This window comes from Procambarus clarkii, chromosome 79 (assembly GCF_040958095.1).
Source record: "Procambarus clarkii isolate CNS0578487 chromosome 79, FALCON_Pclarkii_2.0, whole genome shotgun sequence".
In the NCBI taxonomy this organism is placed as follows: Eukaryota; Metazoa; Arthropoda; class Malacostraca; order Decapoda; family Cambaridae; genus Procambarus; species Procambarus clarkii.
This window is the reverse complement of record NC_091228.1, coordinates 18,594,719-18,620,346: the sequence shown is the minus strand read 5'-3', so window position 1 is coordinate 18,620,346 and position 25,628 is coordinate 18,594,719. Positions and strand designations below refer to the sequence as shown.

The 25,628-nt window shown below is 47.1% G+C and overlaps 1 protein-coding gene across 3 annotated transcripts in view; it reads left to right on the top strand.

Annotated features, from left to right (window-relative positions):
• na (sodium leak channel non-selective protein na) overlaps positions 1–25,628 on the top strand; it is a 631,552-nt gene that overhangs the window by 52,526 nt on the left and 553,398 nt on the right. For all 3 annotated transcript variants that reach the window (XM_069314566.1, XM_069314565.1, XM_069314567.1), the window contains exons 4-8: positions 12,504–12,727; positions 13,152–13,280; positions 17,331–17,479; positions 17,671–17,918; positions 24,147–24,368. In XM_069314566.1, coding sequence (XP_069170667.1) covers positions 12,504–12,727; positions 13,152–13,280; positions 17,331–17,479; positions 17,671–17,918; positions 24,147–24,368 — 972 coding nt within the window. The remainder of the gene's footprint in view (positions 1–12,503; positions 12,728–13,151; positions 13,281–17,330; positions 17,480–17,670; positions 17,919–24,146; positions 24,369–25,628) is intronic.

Sequence of the window (25,628 nt, the reverse complement as noted above, 5' to 3'; positions counted from 1 at the left end):
ACGATTTGAATGGCCCGCGGTGTAGCTGGGGGTCCCATACGCTGCCCAAGGGCTCTAGTAAACAGCGGCCATTTTGAAAAAAAATCCAGCTCACGATCCGATGGCATGGGAGGCCTCAGTTTAGCGAGAGTCACCATGGCGAGCGCACGGTCAAACGCCTCACGGGCACACACCACTCAGTCCCTCACTCCAGAGCAAATAGCCCACGAATTATTCTCTGAAGGTGAAGAAAGTGTGTTTGACGATTCAGACAACGATGAGGATTATACACAGTTGTCGGGTGAGAGTAGCAGCAGCAGTGAAAGTGAGAATGACCGCCATGCCATGGCGAGGCCTATACGCTCTCCCATGCCTTCTCGCCCATTTTCTACCCCAATTCTACCACGACCTCACAGTTCCTGTGGATATTTTCTGTTTGAGGGTGACGAGTCAGAGGGAGGTGACTCCTTTTCTGGGTTTAGTGACTCAGATCAAAGTTTTATTGAGCCTGTGGCTGGTACCAGTGGTGTAACTGGGCGAGAAATTGTCGCGTCAGCAGCATCTCGCCCGGCCAAGCGCCACCGCATGGCACCACATGAGGGACCAAGACCCTCGTGTTCACGTGCACCCACCTCACGTGCACGTAGCCGCCGTGCTTCTCGCAGACGATATTCAGCTCCTGGTCGCCGGTATGCATCGCTTCCTCGCCGTCTTTCCTCTGCATCTCGCAGGACACCTGGTATACTTGAGTGGAGTGATGGTGACGATTTTATTCCTAATATTCCTCACTTTGACGATAAAGATGTAGGGATTACAAACCTTTTCCCTAATCAAGGTGAGGACATGGCTGAGATGGAATATTTTACAGCATTCTATGATGAACCACTCATGGAATACATTGTACACCAAACGAACCTGCATGCTGCTTACCTGATTGAGAGGGAAATCACAGAATTTTCACGACTGCAGCGTTGGAAAAATACCACAGTGGCGGAAATGTATGTGTTTTTGGCACTCTGTTTGTTGATGAAGCACTGTCACAAACATGCAATAAATGACTATTGGAGCAAGGACAAGACAATACCAACACCTTTATTCGGGAAATATATGTCACGAGACAGGTTTCAGATACTCCTCAGGTGTCTACATTTTGGAAGTGTTCAGGACCAAACACCTGATGATAGACTGTGGCGAGTGAGGCACTACATGAACGATGTTATTTGAAAATTCAGAGTTTTACGTACCAGCACAGAAGCTGGTGGTTGATGAATCTCTCATACTTTTCAAGGGACGTGTTCCATTCAAACAGTACATTCCCTCAAAACGAAACCGATTTGGCCTGAAATTTTTTGTTCTTTGTGATTGTGAGACAGGATACGTGTTACACATGATTCTGTACTCGGCTAGTGATGTAGACATTCCCGGTAACGACGAACATGGATTCTCGGGGAGTGTAGTGAAGACCATCATGGCTCCGTGGATGAACAAGGGACACATTTTATACACAGATAATTACTATACAAGTCCCTTGCTAGCTCGGTTCTTGCTAGAAAATAGAACCGGATTGGTTGGTACAGTAAAGCCACAACGAAGGGAAATGCCTGTGTTTGACAACGACATTGCAGTTGGTGAGTGTCAGAGAAGGAAAAGTGATAACATTCTGTCAGTTCGGTGGAAAGACAAAAGAGAGGTGAACTTGTTGACAACAATTCATGATGGAACAATGGTGAACAGTGGGAAAGTGAACCATAAAACAAACGCACCACTATATAAGCCAGACTGTGTTTTGACTATAATATCAACATGCGGTTGATTGATAAATCAGACATGATGATTGGCACTGCAGAGTGTGTGCGGAAGACATGTAGGTGGACGAAAAAAGTGTTCTTCCATCTTGTGGACATGAGCATGCTGAACTGTTTCAACATGTACCTTGTGAGAACTGGACGTAAGCCCACTTTCCGTGACTTTGTATTTGATGCTGCAATACAGTTATTAGGAAAGTTTGCAAAAGATGTCCCAGGTATTCAGCGGCCCATCATAAACCCACTGTTGCAGCATGCTGGTACTCCACGCCTCGCTCACACTGAAGGCTTCCTAGCACACAGACTCATGTATTTGCCACCTGGTGTGAAGCGTGCAATAGCCCAACGTGATTGCTTGGTGTGTAAAACAACGACACGTAGAGACAAGAAACGGAAGCTTGTGCAAACATGGTGTGAAACGTGTGGTATCCCATTATGTGCTGTCGACTGCTTCAATGACTACCACAGTCTAGAAATCTTCTAAGTGTGCTTCAAAGTGTGTATAGCGTGTGCGAGTGTGTAAATATGTAAACATATAAGCAGATAGAGTGTGCGTGTGTGTAAATATATACTGTACAAATATAAGCAGAACATACAATATAATACTGTAATGACATATTATATTGCCGTAATTGAAAACATTTGTGTGCGCCTGTGTATACTCAAATATGCAACAATTATTGATACAAAATATGTTCAAACAGTATTTGAAACACAATTAGTGAAAAAAAATTAGATAAAATGCGCTTAGACATTGTAAATAAATAGCGCGAAAATATATTTGTGGCAACTCTGGCTGTTTGAGGACCGCGCGCAACACCTTCCGGGCGTGTACTGCATGAGCGAACATGCAGATTGTGACGTCATCACCGTGCTTCTCGGCTCTATTGCAACAAAAGTAAGTACAATAGAATTTTTTTTTATTTTTCCCGTGATCAGTGAACAGAACTTAACAGATTAGCAAAAAAAAAAAAATTTTTTTTTTTTTCAAAATGACATGCGCCTGTGCGGATGGCAGGATATTAGACCCCGAGCATGTTAAGGGTTAATAGAGGTTCCACTGTATATATATATATATATATATAATGTGTGTATATATATATATATATATATATATATATATATATATATATATATATATATATATATATATATATATATATATATATATATATATATGCATTTGTGTTCCTCACGTGTAGTCCAAAGAATGAGGTGATTTGATAAAATGCTATGCCCAAGATTACCATCCGAGTGCCGGCGGGAAGTGGTTCAAATAGCTTCGGCTATCACTTCCTTATATCCGGTTGTGATGGTCAAGTGGATTAAGGCGTCCTGTAGATACCAGTTGCGTTGCGAAAACGAGGTGATATGATCACTACATACAAAATAGTAACAGGAATTGATAAAATCGATAGGGAAGATTTCCTGAGACCTGGAACTTTAAGAACAAGAGGTCAGATTTAAACTAGCTAAACACAGATGCCGAAGAAATATAAGAAAATTCACTTTCGCAAACAGAGTGGTAGACGGTTGGAACAAGTTAGGTGAGAAGGTGGTGGAGGCCAAGACCGTCAGTAGTTTCAAAGCGTTATATGACAGAGTGCTGGGAAGACAGGACACCACAAGCGTAGCTCTCATCCTTTAACTACACTTAGGTAATTATACTTAGGTAATTACACACACACATTATCAATTCATTTCTCTCAAAGTTTTAGGATGATGCCAAAATTATGAGAAGGATTAAGACAGAAGAGGACTGTTTGAGGCTTCATGAAGACCTACACAAGCTGAAGGAATGGTCAAACAAATGGGTGTTAGAGTTTAACCCAACCAAATGTAATGTAATGAAGATAGGTGTAGGGAGCAGGAGGCCAGATACAAGGTATCATCTGGGAGAGGAAATTCTTCAGGAGTCAGAGAAAGAAAAAGACTTGGGGGTTGATATCACACCAGACCTGTCTCCTCCAGCACATATCAAGAGGATAACATCAGCGGCATATGCCAGGCTGGCCAACATACGAACGGCATTCAGAAACTTGTGTAAAGAATCATTCAGAACTTTGTATACCACATATGTCAGGCCAATCCTGGAGTATGCAGCCCCAGCATGGAGTCCATATCTAGTCAAGGATAAGACTAACCTGGAAAAGGTTCAAAGGTTTGCCACCAGACTAGTACCCGAGCTGAGAGGTATGAGCTATGAGGGGAGACTACGGGAATTAAACCTCACTTCGCTGGAAGACAGAAGAATTAGGGGGAACATGATCACCACATTCAAGATTCTGATGGGAATTGATAGGGTAGATAAAGACAGGCTATTTAACACAAGGGGCACACACACAAGGGGGACACAGGTGGAAACTGAGTGCCCAAATGAGCCACAGAGATATTAGAAAGAACATTTTTAGTGTCAGAGTGGTTGACAAATGGAATGTATTAGGAAGTGATGTGGTGGAGGCTGACTCCATACACAGTTTCAAGTGTAGATATGATAGAGCCCAATAGGCTCAGGAATCTGTACACCTGTTGATTGACGGTTGAGAGGCAGGACCAAAGAGCCATAGCTCAACCCCCGCAAACACAACTAAGTGAGTACAACTAGGTGAGTACAGTCTTTGGGTAAAAGTGACCATGTCTTTTTGGGAATAAAGTATGCAATGCGTTATAATCTGGAAGAAAATATGAAGGTTGATGCAATTGAAAAACCTGACTTTAGGAAAGGACATTATGGCAACCTTTGAAATTTTTTTAGTGAGTATAATTGGACAGACTTGTTGCTAGGCAAGGAAGTCAATGAGATGTATGTCAAGTTTTGTGAAATATATGATAAAGGATAAAGGCACAACAAAATTTATACCAAAACAGAGATGCAGAACTAGGAAACAGGATTGGTTCAACAGAAAGTGCGAGAGGGCCAGAGACCAAAAGACACAAAAATGGAATCAATACAGGAAGAGGCCGAACCCCCAAACATACCAGCGATACAAAGATGCGAGAAACAACTACACGGCAGTGATTAGAGAGGCAGAAAGAAATTTTGAAAAAGGGATTGCAGAAAAATGTAAAACAGAACCAGGTCTATTCTATAAATTCATAAACAACAAATTGCAGGTAAAGGATAATATTCAGAGGTTGAAAATGGGAAATAGATTCACAGAAAATGAAAAGGAAATGTGTGAAACATTAAACAAAAAGTTCCAAAGTGTGTTTGTACAAAATGAAATCTTCAGGGAACCAGATACAATAAGAATTCCAGAGAACAACATAGAGCACATAGAGGTGTCTAGAGATTAAGTAGAAAAAATGCTCAAGGAGCTAAATAAGAGCAAAGCAGTTGGTCCAGATGGAGTTTCACCATGGGTTCTGAGAGAATGTGCACCTGAGCTCAGCATTCCTCTTCAACTGATTTTTCAGGCATCACTGTTTACCGGAGTTGTAGCTGATGTGTGGAAAAAGGCTAACATAGTTCCAATCTACAAAAGTGGAAGCAGGGAAGACCCCCTTAATTATAGATCGGTATCATTGACAAGTGCAATAGTCAAAATATTGGAAAAAATAATTAAAACTAAATGGGTAGAACACCTGGAGAGAAATGATATAATATCAGACAGATAGTATGGTTTTCGATCTGGAAGATCCTGTGTATCGAATTTACTCAGTTTCCATGATCGAGCAACAGAGATATTACAGGAAAGAGATGGTTGGGTTGACTGCATCTATCTGGACCTAAAAAAGGCTTTCGACAGAGTTCCACATAAGAGGTTGTTCTGGAAACTGGAAAATATTGGAGGGGTGACAGGTAAGCTTCTAACATGGATGAAAAATTTTCTGACTGATACTGATAGGAAGATGAGGGCAGTGATCAGAGGCAATGTATCGAAATGGAGAAATGTCACGAGTGCCACAGGGTTCAGTTCTTGCACCAGTGATGTTTATTGTCTACATAAATGATCTACCAGTTGGTATACAGAATTATATGAACATGTTTGCTGATGATGCTAAGATAATAGGGAAGATAAGAAACTTAGATGATTGTCATGCCCTTCAAGAAGACCTTGACAAAATAAGTATATGGAGCACCACTTGGCAAATGGAATTTAATGTTAATAAATGTCATGTTATGGAATGTGGAATAGGAGAATATAGACCCCACACAACCTATATATTATGTGAGAAATCTTTAATAAAGAATTCTGATAAAGAAAGAGATCTAGGGGGGGTTCTAGATAGAAAACTATCACCTGAGAACCACATAAAGAATATTGTGCAAGGAGCCTATGCTATGCTTTCTAACTTCAGAATTGCATTTAAATACATGGATGGTGATATACTAAAGAAATTGTTCATGACTTTTCTTAGGCCAAAGCTTGAATATGCAGCGGTTGTGTGGTGCCCATATCTTATGAAGCACATCAACAAACTGGAAAAGGTGCAAAGACATGCTACTAAGTGGCTCCCAGAACTGAAGGGCAAGAGCTACGAGGAGAGGTTAGAGGCATTAAATATGCCAAAACTAGAAGACAGAAGAAAAAGAGGTGATATGATCACTACGTACAAAATAGTAACAGGAATTGATAAAATCGACAGGGAAGATTTCCTGAGACCTGGAACTTCAAGAACAAGAGGTCATAGATTTAAACTAGCTAAACACAGATGCCGAAGAAATATAAGAAAATTCACCTTCGCAAATAGAGTGGTAGACGGTTGGAACAAGTTAAGTGAGAAGGTGGTGGAGGCCAAGACCGTCAATAGTTTGAAAGCGTTATATGACAAAGAGTGCTGGGAAGACGAGACACCACGAGAGTAGCTCTCATCCTGTAACTACACTTAGGTAATTACACTTAGTTAATTACACACACACCACACACACAGGGGTACCTCAGTTTTTAAATTTAATCTGTTCCTGGAAACTGTTCGCAACCCGAAAATTCGTAAACCGAAGCAAATTTCCCCATAAGAAATAATGGGAATTGAATTAATCCATTCCTGACTCCCCCCAAAATTAACTTTTCTGTGGGGAGCCCCTACGGCTCCCTGGAGCTTATCGGGCTAATGTATGTTATATTAGACCGGGACATTAGCTAAGGAGTTCAGACCTACCAGGGACCAGCGCCAGAACCTGGCCCCTTCAGAGAGGTTTCAGGGAGCAATGGCCCTGGAAAACCCCATATGGTTGGGGGTTTTCCTTATCTGCCATCGACCGGGGTTAGGCACCCAGAAAGGTAGGCATAACAAAACAAACCCCACATGGTAAAAACTAAAACAAAAACCAAACAGAGAGGTAGAAACTCCCTACAATCACAAGGAAACAAGCAAACATCACACTTTACTGCCGCGCCGATCGTCCGCGCAGCCCTCCCCGCCCCGGGAGTGGGAGGGGGGAGCCCCGGACCTACCGCGCCGGCTGCCAAGCTTCAGTTCGTTCGCTAATGTCAACTGGGATTGACGCTTCTCTGGCCTCAGTTTCCTAGGCGGTGTTTGCCTTGTGTGGAGTTCACTGCCGTGTGTTGTGTTGTGCGGTGGCCAGGAGTACCTCATCAGTGCCGGGGCTGCATGTGCTTAGTGGCTGACTTCCCTAAGCGCCCTATGAGTACTGCCCTTGCGTAACAGGGTTATCTTCCCTGGGGCGTTCGGGAACCATTCCCGTAGAGGTTCTTGCTGCTCGGCATTTGCCTCACCCTTGGGGCCAGCTGGGGCTTGGGGCCCTTGTTTGGCCCTGGGTAGGGATTGGTATTGTGCTGGTTAGGGCATCAAGGTGTTGCGCAGCCTGCCACCTAAGCGGCGGCCGGTTTCTGTTGCCTCTGGAGACGGTGTACTTTTGCGGGGTTTTTCTTTTGTTTTTAATTTTTCATGCCTGGTGGGGGTCTGCCTAAGGTGGTTATAGTTCCACTGGTAGTGTTTGGCGGCCCTCTGCTAGGCCCCCGTGATTGTACACGTCTCAGGGGTTTTCAGTGCTATAATCTATCTTGAGGTTATCTTGAGATGATTTCGGGGCTTTTAGTGTCCCCGCGGCCCGGTCCTCGACCAGGCCTCCACCCCCCAGGAAGCAGCCCATGACAGCTGACTAACACCCAGGTACCTATTTTACTGCTAGGTAACAGGGGCATAGGGTGAAAGAAACTCTGCCCATTGTTTCTCGCCGGCGCCTGGGATCGAACCCAGGACCACAGGATCACAAGTCCAGCGTGCTGTCCGCTCGGCCGACCGGCTCCCAAGATCTACCCCTCTTGTTATGTTTGGGTTTGTTAACCGGTTAGCAACACCTTGCCCGGGCTTCCCGTAGTTTTTACCCTACTGGCCCTGGAAACCCCTATCTGGGCTCGGGGGACCATTGAATGTGTCTTCCGGGTTCCAACCCGTCTTGTACGGGATCATTGGTTGCTGTGCCCCTGTCTCCAGGTGACAGTCGCCATTTTTACCTCTGTCATGCTGCCTGTTGGGTCACTGACACCTTGACCCGGAGTCTTGCGAGTGATTCTCTGCTTGTTCTCCAGTACTCTCCTGATGTCATTACTGCTCAGAGTACAGGCGGCATCTGTGTTGTAAGCTTGGTTAGGTTGCTGCAACATGCTAGGTTGGATTCCCACTCGAATGCCCTGTGGCTACCCCATTTGGTTAGGTGCTGTTCGCCTTTGCCTTTGCAGCTTACCTCCTGCGTGACCCGGATTATGCCTCGGAAATGGATCCGTCCACGTTCAGGTTTGGGACTTCGTTCCCTTTCTGGCTCCGTTACGAGGTTCCGGAGTCGTCCTGACTAGCAGACTGCCCCTTGTTTGGTCTGGATTCCTTGCATTCCTTCTGTCGTTCCCGCACGCTGGAGTGGCGGGAAGCTTCCACGGTGCTTCAGGTTTTCCTTGGGGGCGAACTTGAGTACCTGAATGAGTGCGTGTTTGCCCCTGCCCTTTCCCGCGATGTGGGCGTTATTCAGCTCCATGTGCAGGTTCCCTCCCTTTCAGCGGCGCTCGTTGCGGAGGACTTGCGCGCCCAGGGCCTTTTGGCTTCGGCCTTGCGGTTCTTTTCCCTCCTGGAGCTGTCTTCGGATTGGCTCGTGGAGGATATGGGGACGCTTGGATCCGTCCCGGGGTCCGGCACCTTGTCCTCGGCTGCGCGTTCGTCGGCTGCCTTGTTGAAGCTGTTCACGCCGATTTTGCGGGATGCGGTTTCCCTGTTTTATGCTTCCCGTCTCGCGTGTCAGCAGGCGGTGCTGGGTTCCTCTGTGGAATCTGCTTGGGCTCTGGCTCTTAGGCGTTCTTCACCTTTTTGTCCTCTTCTGTTTGAGGAGTTGGCCGTGGCGCAGTTTATTCAGGCTGCGTCGGCGGCTTGTCGTCGGATGTCGGACTTGTTGGTTTTCCGGGGGTCCCGGGGTGGGTCTTCCCGGAAAGGTCGTGCCAGCGCTCGGGGTTCCTCTCGTCGTGGTAGGCCTCTGGTGTCAGGTTCGGGGTTGGCTCCTGCTGCGGACCCTCCCTCGTCTGGTCGGCGCGGTGTTCGCGCTGTGCGGGGTTCTGGGTCTCGTAAGGGTTGCCGGCCCTTTCGCGGTTTGCCCCCTTGACGGGGCAATGGGGGGGGCGGCTTGCACTGTTCGCCCGCGCCTGGTCCCACGATTCGTGGGCCTTTCGGGTCGTGTCTCGCGGCCTGCGGTGGCGTTGGGTGGCCCCTACCCTCTTTGGGGGGTCGGGGCTGGCAGGGCAGGTTTCTTCCCCTGCGCTCTGTCGAGTCGTCTTGGAGTGGGTACGCTTGGGTGTCGTCGAAACGACGTCGTTCCTCAGATGGGTTTCCCGTCTGTTTCCGGTTCCAAAACGGAACTGCGCGGACCTGCGGTTCATTCTGGACTTGTCCCGTCTGAACCCCTGGGTTCATTGCCCCTCCTTTCGGATGACTACGCTGTCTCAGGTTCGGCTCCTCTTGGAGCCGGGAGCTTGGATGGTGTCCCTGGACCTCCGGGACGCTTATTGGCATGTCCCGATTCATCCGCGGTTCAGGGACTGGCTCGGTTTTATTGTGGGGCGTCTGAGTTACCGCTTTCGTTGTCTCCCATTCGGGTTGAACCTGGCACCTCGCGTGTTCACGCGCCTTACACGGGTTGTGGTGGCTCGTTTGCGTCTCCTAGGTGTTCGGGTGTTGGCCTACCTCGACGACTGGCTGGTTTGGGCTCCCAGCCAGTCAGCTTGCTTGCTAGCCAGGGATTTGGGTCTTTCCCAGCTCGCAGAGTTTGTGTTCTTGGTGAACTGGAGGAAGTCCCATCTGGTTCCCTCTCAGGTTCGGACTTGGCTGGGTCTCGTTTGGGACTCTTGAACCGCCTCCTTGTCTCTCCCTCCGGAGTCTCTCCTGCGGCTGCGGTCCCGCCTTCGTCTGTTTCTGGAGGGCCCTCGGGTCACCCGGCGGTTGCTCGAGGGGCTGTGCGGGAGCCTGAACTTCGCGATGGTGGTCTACCCGCCGGGTCGGGTTTGGCTTCGACGGCTGTTCTGGTTCCTTCGGGGTTCCCCCTTCCGCCTCTCTCGCGATCGCAGAGTTCGACCCCCGGGGGCCTTGCGTCAGTTGCTGCGTCACCGGCTTCCTCTTCGGGTTTTTCGGGGTTCAGTGCCTTGGCGCCTACCCGAGCCCTCGCTCGATGTGTACACGGATGCGTCGTCTCTCGGCTGGGGTTTTGTGACCAGTGCTCACCAGGCCGGCCAGGGGCGTTGGGATCCGTCCTTCCGTCGAGCTCACAGCACGGTGCGGGAGTTCGCGGCAGTGTGGTTTGCTCTGGGGAGGATTCGGGTGGCCCGCGGATCGACGATTCGGCTCCATTCGGACTGCTCTCCGGTGGTTCATTGCCTGAACCGCGGGGGTTCGATGCGGTCCTTGTCTCTTTGGGGTTGGTCGCTTCGGGTGACTCGTCTGCTGAGTTCTCGGGGTTTGGCTCTCCTGGCGGTTTACGTACGGGGCGTGTCCAACGTCTTGGCCGACGCCCTGTCTCGCTTCGTTCCCCTCTCCACGGAGTGGACGGTCGATGACGAGTCCTTCCGTTGGCTTTGCCAGACGTTCGAGCATCCCAAAGTGGACCTCTTTGCATCGGCTTGGTCGTGGCATCTTCCCGTTTATGCGGCGCCCTTCCCCGATCACGAGGCCGTCGGGGTCGATGCCTTTCGGCTAGACTGGTCGAGGTGGGGGTTCCTGTACCTCTTTCCCCCGGTTCGGCTGTTGCTCCAGGTCCTGACTCGCTTAGAGACTTACCGGGGGAGGGTTGTCCTTCTGGCCCCTTGGTGGCCGGCCCACCCTTGGTTTCAGGCGCTGGTTGCTCGGTTTCCGAACCCGAGGGTTTTCCCGTGGCTCCGCCTTTTTCAGCAGATCGGGCTGGTACGTCACGTGGCTGGTTCGATCTTCTCGTCGAGTCTTCGCGTATGGTTTTTTTGACTCGAGTCTATCATCATCTCTATGGTGATCAGGTGGCCTCCTTGTTGGTGTCCCATGACGTTCGTAAGTTCGCGGCTCTTGCTGCCGTCTTTGGGAATATGTCTCGGTCTGATATTCGGGCGCGGGGATTTTGGCGGTCGAACAGGGTCCTGGCTGCTCGTTACCTTGTGAATGTCCCTGGGCCCCATCGGGCCTGTGTTGCTTTGGGTCGGCGGTTGCAGCCAGTTGTCTCGGCTTCGAGTTGAGGAGTGAGCGACGACCGCCTCCCGGGTAAGTCCCTCTTTTTTCTGTCTGTGGGTAGTTAGCTCTGGGGAGCCGACGGGGCTCCCCCAGAAAACCAGCGTTGAATGTAATGAAACGCCATTTTCTGAGTGAGTCCCGGAGGCTCCCCGGCATCCCTCCCTCCCTCCGGTCGGCGGTTTTTCGCGTTTTTGACATCCAGCCTCAAGAACTGAGGTGTGGGTAGCCGGCGCGGGGGGTCTGGGGCTCCCCCTTCCCCCTCCCGGGGAGGGGGGAGCTGCGCAGACAGCGGCGCGGCGGTGTGTGACGTCACACTAGTTTGCTTGTTTTCGGTTGGGGAGTTCTATCCACTAGTTCGGTTTTTGGTAGCAATTTTAACCAGAATAGGGGTTTGTTTTGGGGCGCTTACCTTTCTGGGTGCTTGTTCCGGACGATGGCAGACATAGAATGCTTCCAACCACACGGGGGCTTCTATAGGCCATTGCTCCCCTTGCCTCTCTGAGGGGGCCCGGTTCTGGTCGTGGTCCCCGGTAGGCCTAAGAACTCCATACACATGACTGATGCCAAAGTCTGACATTAGCATATCAGCCTGGGATAGCTCCGGGGAGCCTCCGGGACTCACCTAGAAAATGGCGTTTCATTACATTCAACGCTGGTTTTTTTAAAGAGCGCTGTCTGTCGACAGAATTGTATTTGTGCTGCTTTTTCAGCTATGTTTTCATTTCTTATTTTCATTTTACTCTTTATGCTCAATTAGTATTAAGCTTTAGTCATTTAAGTTTTTCATGCCCGAAACGCTTTGCGTAATAGTGGCTTTAGGCATTGTATGTACTAGCTCTATCTACAAGTCCACCAATCTTTGTAAAAATTTCTTGTATATATGTACCTTACCTAAATAAACATTTATTTATTTATTATTTATTTATTTACTTCAATTTTGTTCTAGGTTGTTTTTGTGTAAAAATCGCTTTTACACTTACATTCATTCATTAATTCTCTTCTTGTAAACTTCATCAACTAATATATGATTATTATAATTGTCAGTATAGGATATAACTCACAATATGTTGTTTCTCCCTACAGGGTGAGATACCTTATCTGAAGGATCGATGGTGTCAATATGATGCAAGTATGGTATTCTTCTTATGGATCTCGGTCATTCTGCAGATGTTTGAAATGGCTGACTGGGTGGACACTCACAGCTACTTATCAGTCCTCCGTGCTCCAAGACCGCTCATTGTTGTCCGTCTTATACGCATTTTCCTTAAATTTTCCATGCCAAAAAACAGATTAAAACAAATTGTCAAGTAAGTATTTGTTATATGACTAATAACCAGGGCCTTCATAACAGCACTGTAGGCTCTGTTCAAAGCAATGCACTGGGGCCCCTACCAAGATGATGTGTCTTGATAAATTCCCTAAGTGTAGTATTATAGTCAGATAGTTATGCACAAATTATTTATATTATAAGTATAATTTGGAAAGGGATTTGGATCCGAGGCCTTACCAGCTAGAGGTCGAGAAACTATCCACTTAGCCATGAGATCTCTCCTGAATAATGTATCAGCATGTGGCCTCTAGAATCATGGGGCCCCTGGGCAACTGCCCACTGTGCCCATCCTTTAAGATGACACTTCTGATTACTGTGAACTTGAATTAATAATATTTTGAGATATTGTACTGTGTTCACTCTTAGTTTGTAGATTTATTTATTGATATCTCTGTTTTCAGGCGATCAAGTCAACAGATATACAATGTGACACTCTTTTTCCTGTTCTTCATGTCTCTCTATGGTCTCCTTGGTGTACAGCTGTTTGGAGAACTTAGTAATCATTGTGTGAAGAATGACAGTAATGAAGAGTAAGTGTTGTTGCTCGTAAGGTGAGGTGGTTAAACTTTCCTTACTTGTAACCACAGTTTTCTATATACTTTCATATAGGAACTTTTCTTTACTTCAACTTTTCTATATGCTTTCAAATCTCCCGAAAAAATAACTTTGACTGAAATTGTTTAAGGGTACAGTAGTAGCCCAGTAGTACAGTACAGCCCAGTAGCAGCTGGGCACACATCCCAGTAGCAGCTGGGCACACATCCCAGTAGCAGCTGGGCCCACAGCCCAGTAGCAGCTGGGCACACAGCCCAGTAGCAGCTGGGCACACAGCCCAGTAGCAGCTGGGCACACAGCCCAGTAGCAGCCGGGCACACAGCCCAGTAGCAGCTGGGCACACAGCCCAGTAGCAGCTGGGCACACAGCCCAGTAGCAGCCGGGCACACAGCCCAGTAGCAGCTGGGCACACAGCCCAGTAGCAGCTGGGCACACAGCCCAGTAGCAGCTGGGCACACAGCCCAGTAGCAGCTGGGCGCACATCCCAGTAGCAGCTGGGCCCACAGCCCAGTAGCAGCTGGGCACACAGCCCAGTAGCAGCTGGGCACACAGCCCAGTAGCAGCTGGGCACACAGCCCAGTAGCAGCCGGGCACACAGCCCAGTAGCAGCTGGGCCCACAGCCCAGTAGCAGCTGGGCACACAGCCCAGTAGCAGCCGGGCACACAGCCCAGTAGCAGCTGGGCGCACAGCCCAGTAGCAGCTGGGCACACAGCCCAGTAGCAGCCGGGCACAGAGCCCAGCAACAGCCGGGCACACAGCCCAGCAGCAGCCGGGCACAAGAGCCCAGCAACCGCCGGGCACACGAACCCAGCAACCGCCGGGCACACGAGCCCAGCAACCGCCGGGCAAACGAGCCCAGCAACCGCCGGGCACACGAGCCCAGCAACAGCCGGGCAAACGAGCCCAGCAACCGCCGGGCACACGAGCCCAGCAACAGCCGGGCACACGAGCCCAGCAACCGCCGGGCACACGAGCCCAGCAACCGCCGGGCACACGAGCCCAGCAACCTCCGGGCACACGAGCCCAGCAACCTCCAGGCACACGAGCCCAGCAACCTCCAGGCACACGAGCCCAGCAACCGCCGGGCACACGAGCCCAGCAACCGCCGGGCACACGACCCCAGCAACCGCCGGGCACACGAACCCAGCAACCGCCGGGCACACGAGCCCAGCAACCGCCGTGCACAGAGCCCAGCAACCGCCGGGCACACGAGCCCAGCAACCGCCGGGCACACGAGCCCAGCAACCGCCGGGCACACGAGCCCAGCATCCGCCGGGCACACGAGCCCAGCAACCGCCGGGCACACGAGCCCAGCAACAGCCGGGCACACGAGCCCAGCAACCGCCGGGCACACGAGCCCAGCAACCGCCGGGCACACGAGACCAGCAACCTCCAGGCACACGAGCCCAGCAACCGCCGGGCACACGAGCCCAGCATCCGCCGGGCACACGAGCCCAGCAACCGCCGGGCACACGAGCCCAGCAACAGCCGGGCACACGAGCCCAGCAACCGCCGGGCACACGAGCCCAGCAACCGCCGGGCACACGAGCCCAGCAACCTCCGGGCACACGAGCCCAGCAACCGCCGGGCACACGAGCCCAGCAACCGCCGGGCACACGAGCCCAGCAACCGCCGGGCACACGAGCCCAGTAACCGCCGGGCACCCAAGCCCAGCAACCGCCTGGCACCCGAGCCCAGCAACCGCCGGGCACCCGAGCCCAGCAACCGCCGGGCACCCGAGCCCAGCAACCGCCGGGCACCCAAGCCCAGCAACCGCCGGGCACCCAAGCCCAGCAACCGCCGGGCACCCGAGCCCAGCAACCGCCGGGCACCCGAGCCCAGCAACCGCCGGGCACCCGAGCCCAGCAACCGCCGGGCACCCGAGCCCAGCAACCGCCGGGCACCCGAGCCCAGCAACCGGGCACAGAGCCCAGAAGCAAGAACCAGGGACTCAGCCCAGTAACAACAGGGCACACAGCCCAGCAACAACAGGGCACACAGCCCAGCAACAACAGGGCACACAGCCCAGCAACAACAGGGCACACAGCCCAGCAACAACAGGGCACACAGCCCAGCAACAACTGGGCACACAGCCCAGCAACAACAGGGCACACAGCCCAGCAACAACAGGGCACACAGCCCAGCAACAACAGGGCACACAGCCCAGCAACAACAGGGCACACAGCCCAGCAACAACAGGGCACACAGCCCAGTAACAACAGGGCACACAGCCCAGTAACAACTGGGCACACAGCCCAGCAACAACTGGGCACACAGCCCAGTAACAACAGGGCACACAGCCCAGTAACAACAGGGCACACAGCCCAGTAACAACTGGGCACACAGCCCAGTAACAACAGGGCACACAGCCCAGTAACAACAGGGCACACAGCCCAGTAACAACAGGGCACACAGCCCAGTAACAACTGGGCACACAGCCCAGTAACAACAGGGCACACAGCCCAGTAACAACAGGGCACACAGCCCAGCAACAACTGGGCACACAGCCCAGTAACAACAGGGCACACAGCCCAGCAACAACAGGGCACACAGCCCAGTAACAACAGGGCACACAGCCCAGCAACAACTGGGCACACAGCCCAGTAACAACAGGGCACACAGCCCAGTAACAACAGGGCACACAGCCCAGTAACAACAGGGCACACAGCCCAGCAACAACAGGGCACACAGCCCAGTAACAACAGGGCACACAGCCCAGCAACAACAGGGCACACAGCCCAGCAACAACTGGCCACACAGCCCAGCAACAATTGGGCACACAGCCCAGTAACAACAGGGCACACAGCCCAGTAACAACTGGGCACACAGCCCAGTAACAACAGGGCACACAGCCCAGCAACAACAGGGCACACAGCCCAGTAACAACTGGGCACACAGCCCAGTAACAACAGGGCACACAGCCCAGTAACAACAGGGCACACAGCCCAGCAACAACAGGGCACACAGCCCAGTAACAACAGGGCACACAGCCCAGCAACAACTGGGCACACAGCCCAGTAACAACAGGGCACACAGCCCAGTAACAACAGGGCACACAGCCCAGTAACAACAGGGCACACAGCCCAGTAACAACAGGGCACACAGCCCAGTAACAACAGGGCACACAGCTCAGCAACAACTGGGCACACAACTTAGTAATAACTGGGCACACAGCCCAGTAACAACTGGCCACACAGCCCAGCAACAACTGGGCACACAGCCCAGCAACAACTGGCCACACAGCCCAGCAACAACTGGGCACACAACTCAGTAACAACAGGGCACACAGCCCAGCAACAACTGTGCACACAGCCCAGCAACAACTGGGCACACAGCCCAGTAACAACAGGGCACACAGCCCAGTAACAACTGGCCACACAGCCCAGCAACAACTGGGCACACAACTCAGTAATAACTGGGCACACAGCCCAGTAACAACTGGCCACACAGCCCAGCAACAACTGGGCACACAACTCAGTAATAACTGTGCACACAGCCCAGCAACAACTGTGCACACAGCCCAGTAACAACTGGCCACACAGCCCAGCAACAACTGTGCACACAGCCCAGTAACAACTGGGCACACAGCCCAGTAACAACAGGGCACACAGCCCAGCAACAACTGTGCACACAGCCCAGTAACAACTGGCCACACAGCCCAGTAACAACTGGCCACACAGCCCAGCAACAACTGTGCACACAGCCCAGTAACAACTGGGCACACAGCCCAGTAACAACTGGCCACACAGCCCAGCAACAAGAGAGCACACAGCTGTGTGGAGGTAACATGGGATTCACTGGAAAGAGGAGTTTCATGGCATTTAATGTTGGTTTTGTTCTCTTAGTGTAGTGCATATGTTCAAGAGAACTAGTGAGAAGGGATGGAGTTTGACTAGCAATATTGTTCAATTGTTATAAATATTACAGTATGGTGTACAGGTATTTCATTGATTTTGAGTCACTCTTCAGTATTATTTTCTAATAAGTCTCTCATTTTATGTTTACATCGTGTATAATTTCACAGGAACATCAGTACTTTGAACAGTTTGGCAATTCCTGACACTTACTGCTCAACTGAAGCAGACTCGGGATATCAGTGTCCCAGAGGAATGAAATGTATACCTCTTAAGCTAGCCAAGAAAGTCAGTGGATTTAATGGTTTCAGTGATTTTGGTAAGTGATTGTACTCATTAAACTGTGTAACATTTCTATGGTAACAATAAACCAATTACAGTACTTGCCTTGTATATTATATTTTTGCTAGTTTCATTCTTGTAACATTTGCTGCAATGATTTAATTACTGATTATTCACATGTGTTTGACGTCTAGAAAATAATTTGTATTCTTAACAATTTCTTTGCAGCCACAAGTATCTTTACAGTTTACCAAGCTGCATCCCAGGAAGGTTGGGTGATTATTATGTACCAGGCCATTGATTCCTTGCCTGGGTGGCGTGCAACATTTTTCTTCACTACTATGATCTTCTTCCTCTCGTGGCTTGTCAAGAACGTTTTCATTGCTGTTATCACTGAAACTTTCAATGAAATGCGCGTGCAGTTTCAACAGATATGGGGAATCCGAGGACATATTCAACAAGAAGCCACGACTCAGGTGCGTAATCATCAATCCAGTTATTATCAGTACAGTACTTCATCTTATTTGAAATTGAGCAGATTAATTTAAAATAATCTTATCTGAATTATGCCTGACAAATACTAAGCTAATCTCTCAGATGAGGTCTATGTATTTATTCACTCTAATACCTTCTGTCACCATACATCATTTATTTACCAGTTCTAATTATTGTCACCATCACCTGCTAATATTACCAGTACTTCTGGTAAGGAAATATTACCAGTACTTCTTTCTTGCAACAAACAAAAGAAAGTTTGCATCATTCTATTACCCATATATTAGTACCTGAATTGAGAGGCCTCAGCTATGAAGACAGGTTGAGAGAACTCAGCCTCACAGCCTTAGAGGAAGGAAGAAACTTGGTCAACATGATGACTACATACAAGACCTCAAGGAGAATAAAGTGGATAAAAGAAGGGTATTTAAATTAAAATGCTGTAGGAACAGGGGGACATCAGTGGAAGCTGGACCTGCAGTAGAGTGAAAGAGATGTAAGAAAGTTCTCGTCCCCTGTATCGATGGTCGGCAAGTGGAGCGCATTGAATGAAAAGTTTGTTGAAGCCAATTACAAACACAATTTTAAAAAGAAATATGGTGAAAACGTTAATGTTGAGAGAGGTATTTAGCTTGCCAGGTATAATGGCTAGGAGGAAGGGCATAAAGAGCTAGATCTCCCTACCTCGTAGTCACTGATAGGTAAGCATACTTAAGAGAACCTTGGCTACCCTTGTTTAACCCCTAACAGCATTGCCTACATCTCCAGGAGTATAGAAAATTGTAGCAACGGAGTGCGACATACACTTAAAACTGTTATATTTGATGCAAGCTATGCACAATAGTTAGCTGATAAAGGGTTGTTTCTGCAGGAAATAAATGTTTGTGGAGATTGAATACCTTGCATAGTGCATCGAGTTAAATGAAACTTGCTTGAGTTAGGTAATCTTTGATTGCTCCCATTGATAATAATAATAATAATGCACAAAAAAGTCACATTAATGTGATGTATCAATGAGAAAATCACTAGGAGCCATAAGGAGGATTCAGAACTATGCTCTGGGTACTTGTAAGCACACGCCTTAGACCACAACACCACAAGATGGTCAATAGCTGTGCAATCTAGTATTCAAATAAATACTCAAAGGATTTTAAACCTTCAACTGAAGGCAAGTCAGGATTTTCCCGCATTGGCCCCTTGCACTCAGGGTGTGGTCTAGGAGTTTACCTCCAATGCTTCTCTTCAAATGCTCAAGGAAATCACATTTATTTATTTGTTTGCTTATTTATTTATTTATTTATTTATTTATTTATTTATTTATTTATTTATTTATTTATTTATTTATTTATATATTTATTTATATGCAAGAAGGTACATTGGGTTTATGAGAGTATATAGCATTGATGTTTTTGCATTCTTGTAAAGCCATTAGCTTTGTGACACACCACCAGTATGGGCTCAGAGATGGTAAATCATGCCTCACAGGTTTAATAGAATTCTATGACCACGCAACAAATATTAGACAAGAAAGAGAAGGGTGGGTAGACTGCATTTTCTTGGACTGTCAGAAAGCCTTTGATACAGTACCCCATAAAAGGCTGTTAAAAAAGTTGGAGCAATAGGCAGGAACAAAAGGTAATGTACTCCAGTAGATAAGGAAGTATCTAGGCAACAGGAAACGGTGAGTAACTGTGAAGGGGAGGACATCAGAATGGCGATATGTCACCAGCGGAGTCCAACAGGGCTCTGTACTTGGACACATCCTGTTTCTAATATAGGTAAACAATCTTCCAGAGAGTATAGACTCATTTCTCTCAGTGTTTCCTGATGATGCAAAAATTATGAGAAGAATCAAGACAGATGATGATAGACAGAGACTACAGGATGAACTGGACAAATTGGAGGAAAGGTCTTGAAAATGGCTACTAAAGTTCAACTCGGGAAAGTGTAAAGTAATGAAATTAGGCGAAAGGAGCAGAAGGCTGAACACAAGGTACCATCTAGGAGGTGAAATCAGCAATTCAATTTCAACAATTCAATTTCAACAATAAGAGGATTGACTGGGAAAAAGTAGACCTTGCAACCATTCAATGGGAGACGATCTTAAGCGACAAAACTCCCACACAGGGAATAGCTCAACTGACAGCTGAAGCTTACAAGGTCTGCTTGAAGCACGTGCCTGTGAGGAGGGGCAGAAAGAGGACCACTCTAGAAAGAGAATGCAGACGACTGTACAGAAGGAAAAAAAACGGAAATGCTTCGGCAGACACAACTAGCACAAGCAAGGAAAATAAACTTAAGCAGGGAGATCGAAGAAATAGAACAAACATTGAAGCGATTATATGAGTCTGAGGAAATGGAATTGGAACAGAAAGCTATACAAGAGATAAAGAAAAATCCAAAATATTTTTTCACATACGCAAAATCAAAATCAAAAACCTCGACCAGTATTGGACCGTTAATTACAAATGAAGGTACGTACACAGAGGACAACAAAGAGATTAGTGAAATTCTAAAAAGCCAGTATGAGGCTATGTTTAGCACACCAATAAACAACATGAAAGTTGATGACCCAAACAGCTTCTTTATGAATGACATTCAAGCTGCAGATAATATAACGGATATTACCACGAACTCGGAAGACTTTGAAAGAGAAATTGACAATATGCCTATGCACTCAGCTCCTGGGCCTGACTCATGGAATTCAATATTCATAAAGAAATTTAAAGTATCAGTAGCTCGAGCACTCAGCGTAATATGGAGAAAGAGCCTAGATACAGGGGAGATACCCACAGCACTTAAATCTGCAGATATAGCTCCTTGCACAAGGGGGGGGGGGAAATAAAGCCTTGGCAAAAAATTATAGGCCAGTTGCACTAACGTCACACATAATAAAAGTGTTTGAAAGAGTGATTAGGAATCAAATTTCTAGTTTTATGGAAAACAATGAGTTGCACAACCCAGGACAACATGAATTTAGAGCGGGAAGATCCTGTCTATCACAGTTACTCAACCACTATGACAAAATCACAGAAGCTCTAGCAGAAAAGCAAAATGCAGATGTTGTATACACAGACTTTGCAAAGGCGTTCGACAAATGTGACCATGGGGTGATAGCACATAAAATGAGGTCAATGGGAATAACTAGAAAAGTAGGACGCTGGATTTTCCTGTCGAACAGAACACAAAGAGTAACAGTCAATCAAATAAAATCGAGTCCAAGCGAAGTTAAACGCTCTGTCCCTCAAGGTACAGTCTTTGCACCGCTACTGTTCCTTATTCTCATATCAGATATAGACAAAAATACACGTCACAGCTTCGTGTCATCCTTCACAGATGACACAAAAATCAGCATGAAAATTACCTCTGCTGAAGACATTGAAAAATTACAAGCAGAGGTCAACAAAGTTTTCAATTGGACAGCAGAAAATAACATGATGTTTAACAGTGATAAATTTCAGGTACTCAGGTACAGCAAAAATGAGGATCTGAAACATAATACAGGGTACAAAACACAATCGAATCTTCCCATAGTAGAAAAACAGCATGTAGAGGATTTGGGAATAATGATGTCTGACGATCTAACGTTTAGGGAGCATAATCAAGCAAATATTGCATCAGCCAGAAAAATAATAGGATGGATTACGAGAACTTTCAAATCCAGGGATCCCATCACAATGGTTGTACTCTTCAAATCACTTGTGTTGTCCCGTCTTGAGTACTGCTCAGTACTCACTTCCCCCTTCAGAGCAGGAGAGATTGCTGAAATAGAGGGAATACAGAGAACATATATGGCATGCATAGACGAGATAAAACACCTAAATTATTGGGATCATCTCAAAGCTCTCCAAATGTACTCTCTAGAAAGGAGACGAGAGAGATACCAAATAATATACACATGGAAAATACTGGAGGGCCAGGTCCCAAATCTACACAGTAAAATAACAACGTACTGGAGTGAACGATATGGAAGAAAATGCAAGATTGAACCAGTGAAGAGCAAAGGTGCCATAGGCTCAATCAGAGAACACTGTATAAACATCAGAGGTCCGCGGCTGTTCAACGTCCTCCCAGCGATTATAAGAAATATTGTCGGAACAACCGTGGACACCTTCAAGAGAAAACTGGACTGTTTTGTAAGAGAAGTTCCAGATCAGCCGGGCTGTGGTGGGTATGTGGGCCTGTGGGCCGCTCCAAGCAACAGCCTGGTGGACCAAACTGTCACAAGTCGAACCTGGCCTTGGGCGGGGCTTGGGGAGTAGAACTCCCAGAACCCCATCAAGCAGGTATCAAGCAGGTAAATCCTGCAAGAGTCAAATAGAGAGAAAGATCTGGGGTTGATATCACACCGAACCTTTCCCCAGAGGACCACATCAAAAGGATATCATCAGCGGCATAAGCTATGTTGGCCAACATAAGAACTGCCTTTAGAAACTTGTGTAAGGAATCGTTCAGGACCCTGTATACCACATATGTCAGACCAATCTTGGAATATGCAGCCTCAGCCTGGAATCTATACCTAGCTAAACACAAGACAAAGTTGGAGAAGATTCAGAGGTATGCCACCAGACTCGTCCCGGAATTGAGAGGTATGAGCTACGAGGAAAGGCTAAAGGAGCTGAACCTCACGTCCCTGGAAAACAGAAGAGTAAGGGGAGACATGATAACCATCTACAAAATTCTCAGGGGAATTGCCAGGGTGGACAAAGACAAACTCTTTAGCATGGGTGGAACACGAACAAGGGGACACAGGTAGTAGAAACATTGTACCTAAATGAGCAACAGAGACATTTAGAAATTTTTCTTCAGTGTCAGAGTACTTAACGAATGGAATGCATTAGGCAGTGATGTGGTGGAGGCAGAATCCATACACAGTTTCAAATGTAGATATGATAGAGCCCAGTAGGCTCAGGAATCTGTACACCAGTTGAGAGGCGGGACCAAAGAGCCAAAGCTCAACCCCCCGCAAGCATAACTAGGTGAGTACAAGCACACATAGCATTTCGGGCAGATTAACATGATACATTTCATTAACGTGATGTATCGACTGATTTTCTCATTGATACATCACAGTAATGTGATGATTACTTTAAGCATTTGAAGAGAAGCATTGGAGGTGAACTCCTAGACCATAGCCAGAGTGCATGGGGACAATGTGGGAAAACCCTGACTTGGCTTCATTTGAAGTCTCAGGACTCTTAGAGGATTCACTTGAATCCAAGGTTGCATTGCTTTTGACCATGTCATGGTGTTGATGGTCTAAGGTATGTGCTTGGGAGTACCCTGAGCATAGATTTGAATCTTCCCCATGGCTCCTACTGATATTTTCAATAATGATAACGATAATAATAATAATAATTAATAATAATAATACAGGTACCAACATTTTATATATAAGATATACAAAAAATGTGTTACAGTGGTTTCTTAGTAGGTACTGTAATTGTATATTATATAAAGCCACTAAGTACACACACAGAGTATTTTAAGCATTACTTAAAATAATACTGTACGTGAAATGAGCTGTAAATTTATTGGAAAAGCACCTAAAAAAATAAGAGAAGTAATCATGCATATATGAATTGTGAAAAAATTTAGCAAATGATATACAGTTTATTTTAAAGTGATACATAATGATGAAAGACATAGACTATTGAATCTGTAGCTTTTAGGGCCCAAGAAGAGTAATACCAGTATGTCACTCATTCTGTTGTAATCAGCAGTAGGCACAGTTTGGTGTGGCTGGTTGCTTGCCATCTGTCTCCCTTCAGTGTTAGCATTTTTCAGTCAATTTTACTTACCAATCTGTTGTTTACAGTTGTAATGCCCCATCTTTGTATTTTTATTGTATTCATCCATATAGCATGCAAGCACTTAGAATTACACACTCATTTACACACACACACTTAACGAGTTAAGTGTTCAGTGAGAACGTAGTAGAGGCCAAAACCGTCAGTAATTTCAAAGGGTTATATGACAAAGAGTACTGGGAAGATGGGACACCACAAGCTTAACTTTCACCCTGTAACTACGGCAATTACACACACGTTTGCACAAGTGTTTATTGTACAATATTGACCCATATAGCAGGTATGCACTTGTGAGTGCTCAGTCATACATACAAGTATGTGTTTGCACAAATGTTTATTGTACAGTATGTGAATATTGGAGTCTATACAGGACCTGTAAAAGAAGAATTTTTTATTTAGATTTTGTCTGGAGATGACCATGGATGGAAACTGCTGTATGTAGATGACAACAAACCTCGAGGATGGGCACCAAAGTTCTGCATGAAGGTTGTTGTTAGTGCTGGCTACTACCTTCTTATAATGGCAGCCATTGTTGCTAATGCCATAGCTGCCGCCTCTTTAAGTTTCAAACATGACGGAAGAGAGAGGGAAGAGTTTTACCAACATTATTATTACATGGAGGTATGTAGGAGTAATTTTTATATGTATTTTTATCCAAAAATTTTATATGTAAAAGGGATGTGTAGATGCCATGCTAAACTAATACTCTGTGGGACAACATTTCCGTAGAGCGTAGGCTTGAGTGTTCCAACACTCGGAGACCAAGTGAGTTTGGCCTATGAAGCCTCCGGAAGGATTGGAGACAGACTAAGCGTGATATACTGGGAGTTTTCCTAAAGATGAGTTATGTTGTCTGGTTCTTTCCTTAAATTTGATGTTTCATATTGAGGAAAAATCCAGGAATGTAAGCCTCATCCTAAGGTGAATGAGTTGAAAGTCAGAATGTATTATGGTAAATTACTGATGATTCTTTGATTGAAGTGTTGCCTGGGATTGAAGGAGCCTGTCGACTGAGTAGATAGTGCTCGGGATTTGTAGTCCTAGGGTTCCGGGTTCGATTCCCAGCAGAGGCAAAGACAAGTGGGCAGAGTTTCTTTCATCCTGATGCTTCTGTTCATCTAGCAGTAAATAGGTACCTGGGAGTTAGACAGCTGTTACGGGCTACTTCCTGGGGATGTGTAACAAAAAAGGAGGCCTGGTCGAGGACCGGGCCGCGGGAACGCCAAGCCCCAAAATCATCTCGAGATAACCTCAAGATAGCGTGCAAAAACCTTCTGCACTTTAGAAATTTCCATAGTCATAAAATGTTCAATAATAAGTCAATTCTATTTTTTTTTTTTTTTGAGATATATACAAGAGTTGTTACATTCTTGTACAGCCACTAGTATGCGTAGCGTTTCGGGCAGGTCCCTGGAATACGATCCCCGCCCCGAAGAATCATTGTTACAACTAAGTGCACATTTTACTGTTGCGTTAAACAGAGGCTACAGTTAAATATTTGCGCTCAGTAAATTCTCCCCGGCCAGGATACGAACCCATGACAAAGCGCTCACGGAACGCCAGGCGAGTGTCTTACCACTACACCACGGAGACTGGTGACTATAGTACTGGAGTACCACGACTGGAGTACCTCGGCACTCTCCTATTTGGGACTATCTCATCCATTTATCCTGGTTTTCCTTTTAGTAACATGACTAGTACAATGTTTACACAAATATAAATAGCAGACTGAGTTTTGAACACATTTCATGCTTAGATCCTTGGAACCTAAATCTAAACTGCACTCTGAAGTACACTGTGACGATAATCTCCTTCAAGAGATTGAGCCTGCTCTTCCCTCCAAAATTACGTCTTCACAATTATATAAAAAGACTATGGAAG